This window comes from Pleurodeles waltl, chromosome 10 (genome assembly GCF_031143425.1).
Source record: "Pleurodeles waltl isolate 20211129_DDA chromosome 10, aPleWal1.hap1.20221129, whole genome shotgun sequence".
NCBI lineage: Eukaryota > Metazoa > Chordata > Amphibia > Caudata > Salamandridae > Pleurodeles > Pleurodeles waltl.
This window is the reverse complement of record NC_090449.1, coordinates 957,631,507-957,646,402: the sequence shown is the minus strand read 5'-3', so window position 1 is coordinate 957,646,402 and position 14,896 is coordinate 957,631,507. Positions and strand designations below refer to the sequence as shown.

At 42.2% G+C, this 14,896-nt stretch overlaps 1 protein-coding gene across 1 annotated transcript in view; it reads right to left on the bottom strand.

The window, feature by feature from the left end:
• The window catches only part of PLXDC2 (plexin domain containing 2), a 1,436,917-nt gene that overhangs the window by 299,967 nt on the left and 1,122,054 nt on the right, over nt 1–14,896 (bottom strand). Inside the window, exon 7 of the mRNA XM_069211779.1 lies at nt 9,365–9,464. Coding sequence (XP_069067880.1) covers nt 9,365–9,464 — 100 coding nt within the window. The remainder of the gene's footprint in view (nt 1–9,364; nt 9,465–14,896) is intronic.

The following is a 14,896-nucleotide window of genomic DNA, read 5'->3' as shown; positions in this document are numbered from 1 at the left end:
AATTATTCTGTGGAAAACAAGGATAAGAAAGCCCATCTCAAAAAAAGAGGGAGAGAGGTATTTGGGTAAATGTAACTCGCCAAGCTTACCAAGCAGAGTAAAATGCTCAAATTCTAAGAGTAGAAGGGGATTGACTGGCCAGAAGCTGTAAAAACCTATAAAAAGATGACAAAAATATGGGTTATAGGCATAGGAGCATATGTAGTTACCAGAATTAAGAGCACAAAAGGAATCCAATTAATTGCTTGTGAGCAGGATGGGTGCCAAAAAGTGACATCAGTTTGAAGGGTACACCATGCCAGCAGGTTGCATGGTTAGTCGGGCGGGAGGGATTGGTGTGAAGTAGCAATGAGGGTATGACACACAATTGTGAAGTGGCAGTAGCTCATAAAGGAAGCCTTGGAAGTTGTATTTATAAACAGTGGCAATCTTGAAACAAAATAACACCTTAGGGTGGTGCCTTTTAGAAGTGTAGACATTGCCCTAGAGGGGAAGGGAAAAGTGGAACTTGGATAGATCTATGGTGGCCATCTCGAAATAGAAAGGCACTGAGGATAGTAGCCATCTTGAAGTGTAGTCAATGTCCTAGATGTGAAGGGAAAACTGGAAATTAGAAATAGAAAAGGACCTTGCAAGACTATTTATAAAGAGCAGACATCTACAAACAGAGCCTGAGGATGATAGCCACTTGAAGTGTAGTCAATGCCCTAGAAGTGAAGGGAATAGTGGGAAATGGAAATAGAAAAGGGTCTGCCCAAACCTATAAATAAACAATGGCCATCTTGAAAAGAAAAGGCCTGGGGATGCCTACCATCTTATAGGGAATAAGCAGTTAAAATCAATAACAAAGAGCTGAATGGTTATCATAAAATGTTATCAGTGCCCAAAGGAGAATAAGCAGTGGGAAAGAGTAGGGTGAAAAAAGGAAAGAAATGTGAATTACTATGATGTCACAAATAAAGAATATCCATATATTAAGTAGGAAAGCCACTCATTGGCATTAGATAAAATTGAACCATAATTCATGTGTCTTCAAGCCCATCATGTACTAAAAACCAGTGGAGTATTTAGCATACATTATGCCAGTCCTCTGCCCTGACAAGATGATCTTTGCAATTCTTTCCTTTCTTGGAAAAACACATTGGTTGCTCTAGTGGAAGGTTAACACTCATCAGATTTTTTCAATGTTTCTTTATACATTTTGTTACAAAGAAAATTATGTCCTGATTGTTTCTTTGATGGGGTTTGAGCAAAGCTTCATGTGAGCATTACCATGCTGTTTTTATGGCCTGTGTGACAACGTGTTGTAGATAGCCCCTCTGTATTACTTTACTAAAAAGAATCACTGTTTCTTAAAAAAAAACTAATCTTTATGTTTACAGTTTTTACAAATCCAAATAAACTGCCCATTTGGAAGTGAATCGTGCAGTGCTCTCGGATAACATCTGAAATGTGAAAGGGAGGTTTATGGAAGAATGACGTATACAATAGATTGTCTACAGCTTTGAACCCCTTCAATGCTGATTGAGCCATTTAAGAAATTTAAGAAATTCAAGAAACTAGGCATCCATCCCTTGCCACAACAACAAAAAACTGTCTATATATTTTTTCCAGAAAATATTGTAGGAATGGAAATGACTTACTGATGTTAGAATAGTAGTAGATTCTAAAGTTGACCATAAAGAGCACAGCAAAAATCAGAGCATAAATTGTTCCCATTGATGAACCTTTAACCCCTTAGCTGCTGGGCCTTTCCCCCCCCAGTGCTGAGCCCTTTTTTGGCTATTTGGGGTAGTTCGCGCTTAGGGCTTCATAACATTTTGTCCACATAAGCTAACCACGCCAAATTTGCGTCCTTTTTTTCCAACATCCTAGGGATTCTAATGGTACCCAGAGTTGGTGGTTTCCCCTGGAGGAGACCAAGAAAATAGCCAAAATACAGTGAAAATTTAGTTTTTTCCAAAAAAATGGGAAAAAAGGGCTGCCGAAGAAGGCTTGTGGTTTTTTCCCTGAAAATGCCATCAACAAAGGGTTTCTGGTGCTGAAATCACTATCTTCCCACCTTTCAGGAACGGGCAGACTTGAATCAGAAAACCACATTTTTCAACACAAATGTGGCATTTTACTGGGACATACCCCATTTCTACTATATTTGGTGCTTTCAGCCTCCTTCCAGTTAGTGACAGGAATGGGTATGAAACCAATGCTGGATCCCGGAATGCTAAACATTTCTGAAAACTAGACAAAATTCTGAATTCAGCAAGGGGTCATTTGTGTAGATCCTACAAGGTTTTCCTACAGAAAATAACAGCTGAAATAAAAAAATATTGAAATTGAGCTGAAAACAACAGCCATTTTTCTTTATGTTTTACTCTGTAACTTTTTCCTGCGATGTCAGATTTCGGAAAGCAATATACCGTTTTGTCTGCTGGACTCTTCTGGTTGCGGGGATATAAAGGGCTTGTAGGTTCATCAAGAACCCTAGGTACCCAGAGCCAATAAATGAGCTGAACCCTGCAGTTGGTTTTCATTCTATACTGGGTATACAGCAATTCATTTGCTGAAATATGAAGAGTGAAAAAGAGGTATCAAGAAAACCTTTGCATTTCCAAAATGGGATCAAGATAAGGTTTTGAGGAGCAGTGGTTATTTGCACATCGCTGAATTCCGAGGTGCCCATATTAGCATGTGAATTGCAGGGCATTTCTCAAATAGACGTCTTTTTTACACACTCTCTTATATTTGGAAGGAAGAAATGTAGAGAAAGATAAGGGGCAATAACAATTGTTTTCCTATTCTGTGTTCCCCCAAGTCTCCCGATAAAAATGATACCTCACTTGTGTGGGTAGGCCTAGTGCCCGCGTCAGTAAATGCCCCAAAACACAACATGGACACATCCTATTTTTTTTATAGAAACCACAGCTGTTTTTTCCAAAGTGCCTACCTGTAGATTTTGGCCTCTAGCTCAGCCGGCACATAGGGAAACCTACCAAACCTGTGCATTTCTGAAAACTAGAGACCTAGGGGAATCCAAGGAGGGGTGACTTGCGGGGCTCGGACCAGGTTCTGTTACCCAGAATCCTTTGCAAACCTCAAAAAGTGGCTAAAAAAACAAGTTTTCCTCACATTTCGGTGACAGAAAGTTCTGGAATCTGAGAGGAGCCACTAATTTCCTTCCACCTGGCGTTCCCCCAAGTCTCCCGATAAAAATGATACCTCACTTGTGTGGGTAGGCCTAGTGCCCGCGACAGGAAACGCCCCAAAGCGCAACGTGGACACATCAAAATGTTTGGAAGAAAACAGAGGTGTTTTTCGAGAAGTGCCTACCTGTAGATTTTGGCCTCTAGCTCAGCCGGCACCTAGGGAAACCTACCAAACCTGTGCATTTCTGAAAACTAGAGACCTAGGGCAATCCAAGGAGGGGTGACTCGCGGTGCTCGGACCAGGTTCTGTTACCCAGAATCCTTTGCAAACCTCAAAAAGTGGCTAAAAAAACAAGTTTTCCTCACATTTCGGTGACAGAAAGTTCTGGAATCTGAGAGGAGCCACAAATTTCCTTCCACCCGGCGTTCCCCCAAGTCTTCCGATAAAAATGATACCTCACTTGTGTGGGTAGGCCTAGCGCCCGCGACAGGAAACGCCCCAAAGCGCAACGTGGACACATCAAAATTTTTGGAAGAAAACAGAGGTGTTTTTTGAAAAGTGCCTACCTGTAGATTTTGGCCTCTAGCTCAGCCGGCACCTAGGGAAACCTACCAAACCTGTGCATTTCTGAAAACTAGAGACCTAGGGCAATCCAAGGAGGGGTGACTCGCGGGGCTCGGACCAGGTTCTGTTACCCAGAATCCTTTACAAACCTCAAAAAGTGGCAAAAAAAACAAGTTTTCCTCACATTTCGGTGACAGAAAGTTCTGGAATCTGAGAGGAGCCACAAATTTTCTTCCACCCGGCGTTCCCCCAAGTCTCCCGATAAAAATGATACCTCACTTGTGTGGGTAGGCCTAGCGCCCGCGACAGGAAACGCCCCAAAGCGCAACGTGGACACATCCAAATTTTTGGAAGAAAACAGAGGTGTTTTTTGAGAAGTGCCTACCTGTAGATTTTGGCCTCTAGCTCAGCCGGCACATAGGGAAACCTACCAAACCTGTGCATTTCTGAAAACTAGAGACCTAGGGAAATCCAAGGAGGGGTGACTCGCGGGGCTCGGACCAGGTTCTGTTACCCAGAATCCTTTGCAAACCTCAAAAAGTGGCTAAAAAAACAAGTTTTCCTCACATTTCGGTGACAGAAAGTTCTGGAATCTGAGAGGAGCCACAAATTTTCTTCCACCCGGCGTTCCCCCAAGTCTCCCGATAAAAATGATACCTCACTTGTGTGGGTAGGCCTAGCGCCCACGACAGGAAACGCCCCAAAGCGCAACGTGGACACATCCACATTTTTGGAAGAAAACAGAGGTGTTTTTTGAGAAGTGCCTACCTGTAGATTTTGGCCTCTAGCTCAGCCGGCACATAGGGAAACCTACCAAACCTGTGCATTTCTGAAAACTAGAGACCTAGGGGAATCCAAGGAGGGGTGACTTGCGGGGCTCGGACCAGGTTCTGTTACCCAGAATCCTTTGCAAACCTCAAAAAGTGGCCAAAAAAACAAGTTTTCCTCACATTTCGGTGACAGAAAGTTCTGGAATCTGAGAGGAGCCACAAATTTCCTTCCACCCGGCGTTCCCCTAAGTCTCCCGATAAAAATGATACCTCACTTGTGTGGGTAGGCCTAGCGCCCGCGACAGGAAATGCCCCAAAACAGAACGTGGACACATCACATTTTTTCCTAGAAAACAGTGCCTACCTGTGGATTTTGGCCTCTAGCTCAGCCGGCACCTGGGGAAACCTAGCAAACCAGCACATTTTTGAAAACTAGAAACCAAGGGGAATCCAAGATGAGGTGACTTGTGGGGCTCGGACCAGGTTCTGTTACCCAGAATCCTTTGCAAACCTCAAAATGTGGCTAAAATACCACGTTTTCCACACATTTTGGTGACAGAAAGTTCTGGAATCTGAGGGGAGCCACGAATTTCCTTCCACCCAGCGTTCCCCCAAGTCTCCCGATAAATATGATACCTCACTTGTGTGGTTAGGCCTGGTGCCTGCGACAGGAATAGATCACACAACGGTCAATGTTGGTCATTACGTGAGGCAGCTGTTGACCCTGGGGTGATCCATTCCTGACACAGGCACTAGGTGTAGGCACTCAAGTGGGGTAGTGTTTTTATCAGGACAGGTGAGGAGTCACTGGGTGGTAGGAATGTGGTGGATCCCAGCATATTCCTGTAGTTTGTGTGACAGAAATGCGAGAAAAATAGAGTTTTTTTTCAACATTTCAGCTTTGCAGGGTATTCTGGGTAAGAAAACTTTGGGGAATCCACACAAGTCACACCTCTGTGGACTCCCCCGAATGTCTAGTTTCCAGAAATGTTTGGGTTTAGTGTGTTTCTCTATATGGCCGCCGAATCCAGGACCAAAAACACAGGTGCCTGCCTTACAAAACCAGTTTGTTTTGCCATAGACAATTTTGATGTCTCCACAATATGATTTGGTGGAATTTGGGGCTGAACTAAATTGGTGAGCTCCCAAGAGAGCACTCTCTCTCTGCTTGCCGCCGCATTCACCTGCTCTCTGGGTTGGCCTAACACACTATTACCCAGTTGCACGAACAGCTTGCGAAGGGACAGCAGGACTGTCCTCATCACCTCCCTCATAATGTATTGGAAGAGGAGTTTTCGAATGGGACTCCTCTGACTGAAAAATCACTCCCAGAGTCTGCGCCATTGTCCTATCCCTCAGATGCTGTCTCAGTATCTGATGTCTCAGTCTCTGATCCTATGTCAGAGCGGTCCTCTATAACCCGAGTGCAGGCAGCAGTCATCCATCAAGATGCCATCTCTGCTATTGGCTAAACTGTTGCTCTAAAACACTAGCCTACGTAGACAGTCACAAAATCGATGGTGTGTGTGAGATACGTGCAACAGTAGAGGCCACCTTACCTGCGCTTCTTCCCTCAATCAGCACGTACTTTCAAGACACTCAAAAAACACCTTGTCACATACCATTCGTCACAGTCTTTAGCACCTCCTGCGCCCAGTCCAACAATCATTATTGGTGCTCCCACTCTCTCCTCCTCGGATTCCCTCATTACCACCCAGCAAAAGTGCCCTTCATCTCTCCATAGACTTTACTAATGTACTCAGCTATTTACATAAAATACAGATGTGCTCTTTGCAGTAGGCATATAAACCTTCTGCGCTTCTTTATGGCACTAAAACTGCCACTAGACAAGTCGGACCCTTTTCCCCCCATGGAAACCACACACATATTGACAAAAGTGATGTATATAATGACAGCCAACCACCTGAAACTCAACTCAAGCAAAACTGAAATAATCCTCTTTGGCCCTCACCAAAAAAACCTGGGACCACCCATGGTGGCCCACCACGCTAGGCCCTGCACCCACCCCCGCCAACTACGCACGCAACCTCAGCATCATCCTAGACTCCTCCCTCTCTATGACCCAACAAACGCTCTTACCTCCTCATGCTTCAACAAACTCCGTATACTGAAAAACATTCAAATGGATCCCCACAGAGACCAGAAAAACTGTCACTCACGCACTCATCAGCAGCAGGCTTGATTACAGAAACGCCCTCTACGCCGGCACCACTCTAAAACTCAAGTGCAAACTACACGCATCCAGAACTCAGCAGCACGACTCATCCTCGACCTCCACCGACACGAACACATCTCTCCACACCTCAAATCCCTCCACTGGCTCCCCATTGACAAAAGGATCACCTTCAAGATCCTCATCCTCACACACAAATCACTCCACAACACAGGCCCTGCCTACCTCAACGAGAGTCACCTTCCACACCCCCACACGAAACGTCAGTTCAGCTGACCTCTCTCTCGCCTCTGACCCCCGCATCAAACACACCACCACCGGGGGCAGATCCTTCTCCTACATTGCACCCAAAACATGGAACGCACTCACAACCCACATTCGCAAGACCCAAAACCTACTTCTTTTCAGGAAGGGCCTCAAAACCTGGCTTTTTGAACAGTGAACCTCCTAGCCCCTTTCCCTCCCCCCCGTCCCCCCCCCAGCGCCTTGAGACCCTCACAGGTGAGTAGCGCGCTTTATAAATCTCTTTGATACAGATCTACCTATATATATATATATATATATAAATATATATCTACATAAATATATCTATAGATATATCCATGTACCTAGATATATCTATCTACATAGATATATATATATAGATATATACATATATTTTTTTTAGTTGTTGTATGGTTTCCTTGGGGGCCAAAATGAAAAAAAAAAAAATCCCCTGGGGGGGGGGGGTGGCGCGATCGCGCCCCCCCCACCCCCCCGGGGGGCACCTACCTTTTTTTTTTTTAAAGAAAATTATGCCGGGGGGGGGCCACCCGTTTTCCGGGGGGGGCGCCCCCCAAAAGTGAAATCCCTGGTGTCTAGTGGGGTTTCCTGGCCCCCAATCGCAGCTGTGCTGCGATCGGGGGCCAGGAAACCGTTTCAGAAGGCCTCATAAGAAAGGGGAGACTCTCCCCTTTCTTACGAGGCCTTCTGAAACTGTTTCTGGCCCCCAGCTGCGATCGGGGGCCAGAAAGAGTTTCAGAAGGCCTCGTAAGAAAGGGGAGAGTCTCCCCTTTCTTACGAGGCCTTTTCAAAATGTTTCCTGACCCCCCGATCGCAGCTGTGCTGCGATCGGGGGAGCCAGGAAACCTGAAAGTGTTTCCTGGCCCCCGATCGCAGCACAGCTGCGATCGGGGGCCAGGAAACACTTTCAGGAAGGCCTCGTAAGAAAGGGGAGACTCTCCCCTTTCTTACGAGGCCTTCCCGAACGTGTAAAAGGCCGTTTTCCCCATGAAAGCAGGAAGTGGCTGCAAGGCTGCTTCCTGCTTTCATGGGGAAAACACCTTTGCAACGTCAGCGCGCCTCGCGGCGCGCTGACGTCACAAAGGGGCGTGTGAGGGGCGGGGGGAGACACAGTAGCTTCCGTGTCTCCCGGGGGGGGGGGAAAAAAAGAAATAAATCCTCGGGTGCCTCGGGTGCGACGCACCCGAGGATTTATTAATGCCCTTCCTGGTGTCGGCCACTGGTCGTGACCCGCACCAGGGAGGGTGTGTGGGCGTCGGCCAGTGGCCGACGCCCGCACTTAAGAGGTTAACCTCCAAATAAAACTGATTGTCATACAGAAATAAAATCAGCATGTGAGCGGCCGCTTCAACTTACTACTTCAAGTTTAATTTACATGTTTTTTTCCTAGGGGCAGAAGAGTTCTTGAAGCTTTCTGACTATCTGGGTGCTGTATCTACAGAAAAGTTGCTTGCCAAGCATGTGTTCTTGCCCATACAGTTAGAAAAAAGCCTCAATTATAACCTTAACATTTTCATAAAAGACAAAGCCATTTCCTTGTTGTGAGCTGAGGGGAGGCTGTCTCAACCAACCTACTATATTTGAGATCCTCTTTTACCACACAATAAAAGGGGAGGGAGCGGGATTGTCAACAATTACCAGAACCATAATTACTCCAGCCTCATAGCAGATTTGCAATATGCCCAGAACAAATATTCTCAAGGTGCAGACTATTTATTTTGTATCTTCAAGAAATATGTCATTTTAAAGCAAATTATCTCATTTACAGTTTTTTTTGCGGACACGAATTTGTGTTAATCAGTAGGGAAGAAGGGGAAGATTATGTATTTATCAATATGGACACAAAATTGTATATAGAAAACCATATTTACTTTTCTTAATAAAGCTTTAGTTTATGGCAGAGGTCTTCAAACTGGGGGCGGGCCCGTCTAGGGGGCTCTAAAGTGATCCCAGGTGGGGCGCCAGACACTGTCCAAAAGAAGCATTGTACAGATAACATGCCTTTGTTTTAAGCAGAAGCTTGTTGTTGCATTTTTAAAAAGGTAACAGTACTTAACTGCAATGTTTAAATAGGTCTAGAAGTATTTAAACATTGCCATCTTTATAAAACAATTGTTAAAAATTCTGAGGGCGGGGCCCAATGATTTGTATTTTTCAACGGGGGTGCAGCATTAAAAAGTTTGGAGACCACTGGTTTATGGCATGGATGAGATGTTTAGTTATTTCCATTTTTGCAACATTATGGTCAACTGAAAAAATGCATATTTAAACTAAACAGAGTTAACTATATGGATTTTTTATAGATAGTACACCTTTAATAATTGCTTTGAGGTACATATTATTTCTAATAATTTTCTCCCTCATTGCCCACATATCCATGTTGCGTGTATAAACCTTTTTTTTTACGTACTTGGGATTTGTTGTATTCTGTGTACCACCACAAACGCATCTGACACGCCAACTTTCACTGGATGATTAGTCGAGCTTATTCGTGCCACAGGGACAGGAATCTGAAAGTGAAAACATTTCCAATAATTAGTGTCCATACTGAACCTCCCACACATGTATTTCCATGCTATGTATATATTTATGCAAGGCTCAAACAATACTTACAATGAGTCGTCACAGAGCACAAGAGTAATTGATCAGGTTATTTTTTAAATGGATTGAGAAACTATTTTACCAAAATGCTAGTGTCTTCCAGGATGGATTAGTACAACGAGGACTATACTGTGGCCACAAAAAAGAAATACAGAAGAAACTAAAGGTGTGAAATCAAAAGACAATATGTTGGATCAACCTCCAAAGGATGAAAGGCTGACCTGGCCCTCCCGGCATTCAAATGTTCACCTAGGCCTACAGATATCCACAGTGCCACTTGCTGAATTATTGTGACATTTCTGTTATCGATCAGACTTCTTTCACCCTATAATCTTTCAAATATTGCTAATTGAAAGCAGTACAAGTTTCTGAATGAGGCTTGGCCATATTGAAATTATGCGGGATTAAAGCACTTCATTTCAGGACTTGGATGTTCTGCTTGTTATCAAAATTCCCAAACAAAATTATGCAATTATGCCTTGCTGCATATTTACACTGTTGTCTGTGGTAAATTTTTAGCACAAATAACCAGAACATGAGCAGTTGTTGCCGGCAGCAGTTGCATTTTTTTGCACTAAAATACAGCACAAAATTACTGAATTGCATTTTGTGTGATTGCATTTAATTTCATGTCAACGCTAGTTTTAACTTTCATCGAATCAGAACATATTAATCAGTATTTGCTTATGCAAAACTAGGTGATACAATGATCCAACTTGGTTGTAGTTTTGTATACTGTCTAAAGTGTGTTTACCCCCAATATAACAGTATCGTTATAGGGTTCCTCCACTACAGTATCTTCATTATATTGATTGACTACTACGTCCCTGACAATTACATGATTGTTATATCAAGATAAGTGAAATAGTTTTTGTGGTCTGAATTGCTAATAACAATTTTAAATTAAGTTGAATATGAGTTAATACATTTTTATCAGGGTAATCAAGAACAATTGAATTAAATTATTTTAATTGTAAAATAGTCAAAAAATAAAAAAGGAGGGCGGTTAAGGGATTTCTGAAATATATTCATATATACATACATATTAGAATATTACTTGAAAATTACTCTAAATATTTTCAGCCATGGAAATTAGTAAAAAAATACTTCAAATAAGATATAATGAATTACATAAAATAATAAATAAAAAGGGAAATTGAGACATATTCACTACAGAAACACTATGTATTAAACTAAATGAATCAGAATTTAAAAACATTATTAAGAGCTAAAGGCCAGATTTGTTATATAAATAAATTAAAAGGATATGGATGTGATACAACCTAAGAATATTAATTTATTCATAAATGGGCTAAATAAACCAAACACTACATTACATACTATTATATAACTAGATAAAACAGATTTCAAATGAATTCCATGCATTTACATGATTAAAAATAAATTATTGAATCTTCATTAGTTAATGGTGTAAATATATAGATTATTTTAGCTTTATACAATATTTAAAACAAGCATTGACAATGCCAAAAGGTGTGGCTTATGAATAAAAATAACTTCTGTGTCACTGATGGGTGTAGACACTCAATTAGTGACACAACTATCATACACACACTCAATCACTCATGGTTGCATTCATGCAGTCATCAATCCACTGATCATCCTTACCATCTCCTTTCAACACAACCTTAGGAAAACATACAAACCCAATAACATAACCAAGATAAATGAAAAGAATACAAGTAAAGAAAACATGATGCCTTCTAACCATGGTGGACATATGTTTGAAATATCAAATTTAAACATAGCAGTGAGTATCTGTCTTCACAAATATTGTAAATTGTCTAACATAGTTTTAAAGTTTGAAGCATGGTGCCACATTTAGTGGAATGTGGGCACTGCAGATTAAATAAGCAGCAAGCAGCCCATTAGCAATATCTGGAGACCTGTTGTTCTTAAGAAACATTAAAATAAGAACAGCAGTAGCAAAGAAATAAAAGAAAGACCTTAAAAGTAGAAAATTCCAAACAAAAGGACTGGCTAATTAGCTGTGATATTGAACTGCATTCATTTTCAGGTGGATAAATGACTATGATTGAACATTGCCGTCATTCACAGGCAGGACAAAAGAGTCAAATACTTAGTCAGACTGTGTGATTATTCTATACAGCTTGGTGTCATGAATGGAGGCAGAGTGTAAATATAATTCAGACTGAACAATGGCAGAACTGAGTGGAACAAATATATCTATGAATAGATGTATTGTTTAATGACTGTTTGTTTGACAAGATCCTGGAAGACATCTAAAAAGTGACCCTAGCAAGAATTATTAAGGTGCCACCCATTTTCCTTGGGTTTGTCAGAGGCAGTAAGCAATACGAAAATCATGCCTTGCAAAGGTAATCTAACAAAATGCCTTTTTTGTAGGCTGTAACACTCCATTCTTAATGCCAGTTAATTTTAGCTGTTTTTCACAATCAATATGTTAAGCCTAATGTGTTTATGATAATTTTTCATAACAAGCATATCAGACCTTGGCAACAGAAATATTTTTCTGAAGCACTTAGGCCTGTAGCAGTTTTCAAGGGCCTGTCATCATAACCACCTAAGACCTCCTGAATTAACCATAAGCTTTTCCACAAAGCGACCATCAGGCATACTGTCATAAGATTATATAGTATACAAAATTACATTTGCCACAGCACTATACTATCCCTCCTAAGGAGGCCTAACAAGGATTCTGATAGTTTGTCAGAGGAAGTAACAGCATCAAAATGTTTGCCCACTATGGTAATCTGTGATACACGATGTAACAAAATACCTAATAGCAATGCTGTTTACAATTTGTTAGGCATATTACTTTCATCACACCTTGTCATTAGAGACAATCAAGCCTATCACTGTTATCATTGACTTGTCACCATTAGCAACTGAGACCTACTGTGTTTGTTCAAAAGCCTTCAAGTATCATAACAAACTTAGAAATATGTACAAAATACAGATGTCAAAACAATAAAAAATCCCTACTAATATAATCTGGTAGGGACTACCATGGTGCATCTATCTCTAAGATTTTTTCAGATTGGTCACTGCACCAAAATTCTTGCTTGTTATTAGGCCGATCTGCCGCCGGGGGGGGCAGAAGCCTATAGGCGGCAGGGAACATTTTTTTTTTTTTTTTTTTTTTCTTTTTAGACGTGGGGAGCGACCCCTTATCCAAGGGTGGCTTCCCAGAGGGGGTGGGGAGGTGGGGGGGCAAATTTATTTTGGGCCATTTCTGTCCCCCCTGGGGGCAGATCGGCCTATTGTTATTAGGCCGATCTGCCCCCGGGTGTAGCAGAAACCTCTAGAGATAAAAAATTTTTTTTTTGTTTTTTAGAGGTGGGGAGCGACCCCTTAGTCAAGGGTCGCTCCCCTGGGTGGCAAATTGTAATTAGACCATTTCTAAATCTGCTCCCAGGTGTGGCAGAAACCTCTAGGCGCCAGGGATAAAAAAATTGGGTTTTTTTTTGTTTTGTTTTTTAGAGGTGGGGAGCGACCCCTTAGTCAAGGGTCGCTCCTCTGGGGGGCAAATTGTATTTAGACCATTTAGACACTGCCATGTAGAAAAATCCACAAGACCTAGACACATCTGAAAACTAAACATCTGGGTGATTCCAGGGTGCTGTGTTTCACATGCACCCCGCACCATTTTTGTACCCACAATCCCCTGCAAACCTCCAACTTTTCTGGAAATCACACATTTTTCCCACGTTTTTGTGATGGAACCTTCCGGAATCTGCAGGAATCCGCAAAATTCCTACCACCCAGCATTGTCTCATCTATACCGATAAAAATTCTGCTGCACTTGTCAGCTTAAAAATGTTTTTTTGCAAACTGCCTTTTTGGACCCCCTTTGGTTCCCCCTCAATATCAACATGTTTTTGGCTCTTCCCTTTCACAAGCACTTGGCCCACCTACACAAATGAGGTATCATTTTTACCGGGAGACTGAGGGGAACATTGGGTGGTATGAAATTTGTCCCAGTGCGGTGGTCCCCCACAGAAATGTGGGAAAAAGGAGATTTTTTAGCTAAATTTGAGGTTAGCTGAGGATTCTGGGTAAAAAAACATTGGGGGATCCACGCAGGTCACACCTCACTGGACTCCCTCGGGTGTCTCGTTTTCAGAAATGTCTGGGTTTGGTAGGTTTCCCTAGAAGGCTGCTGAGCCCAGGACCAAAAACACAGGTGCCCCCGCAAAAACAGGTAGTTTTGTATTTGATCATTTTGATGTGTCCAGATAGTGTTTTGGGGCATTGGTACCATTTTTATTGGGAGACTTGGGGGGAACGCTGGGTGGAAGGAAAGTTGTGGCTCCTCTTTGATTCCAGAACTTTCTGTAACCGAAATGAGAGGAAAAGGTGTTTTTGGGCCAAATTTTGAGGTTTGCAAAGGATTCTGGGTAACAGAACCTGGTCAGAGCCCCATCTTGGATTCCCCTAGGTGTCTAGTTTTCAAAACTGCGCAGGTTTACTAGGTATCCCTAGGTGCCGGCTGAGCTAGAGGCCAAAATCCACAGCTAGCCACTTTGCAAAAAACAGCTCTGTTTTCTTTGTGAAAATGTGATGTGTCCATGTTGTGTTTTGGGGCAGTACCTGTCGCAGGCGCTAGGCCTACCCACGCAAGTGAGGTACCATTTTTATCGGCAGACATGGGGAACACAGAATAGCAAAACAAGTGTTATTGCCCCTTGTCTTTCTCTACATTTGTTCCTTCAAATGTAAGACAGTGTGTAAAAAAACGTCCATTTGAGAAATGCCATGTAATTCACATGATAGTATGGGCACCCCGGAGTTCAGAGATGTGCAAATAACCACTGCTTTTCAACACCTTATCTTCTGGCCATTTTGGAAATACAAAGGTTTTCTTGATACCTGTTTTTCGTTTTTTATATTTCAGCAAATGAATTGCTGTATACCCGGTATAGAATGAAAACCCGTTGCAAGGTGCAGCTCATTTATTGGCTCTGGGTACCTAGGGTTCTTGATGAACCTACAAGCCCTATATATCCCCGCAACCAGAAGAGTCCAACTGACGTAACGGTATATTGCTTTCCAAAATCTGACATCGCAGGAAAAAGTTACAGAGTAAATCGTGGAGAAAAATGGCTTGTTTTTTTACCTCAATTTCAATATTCTTTTATTTCAGCTGTTATTTTCTTTAGGAAACTCTTGTAGGATCTACACAAATGACCCCTTGCTGAATTAAAAATGTTGTCTACTTTTCAGAAATGTTTAGCTTTCTGGGATCCAGCATTGGTTTCTCACCCATTTCTGTCACTAACTGGAAGGAGGCTGAAAGCACAAAAAATAGTAAAAATTGGGTATATCCCAGTAAAAT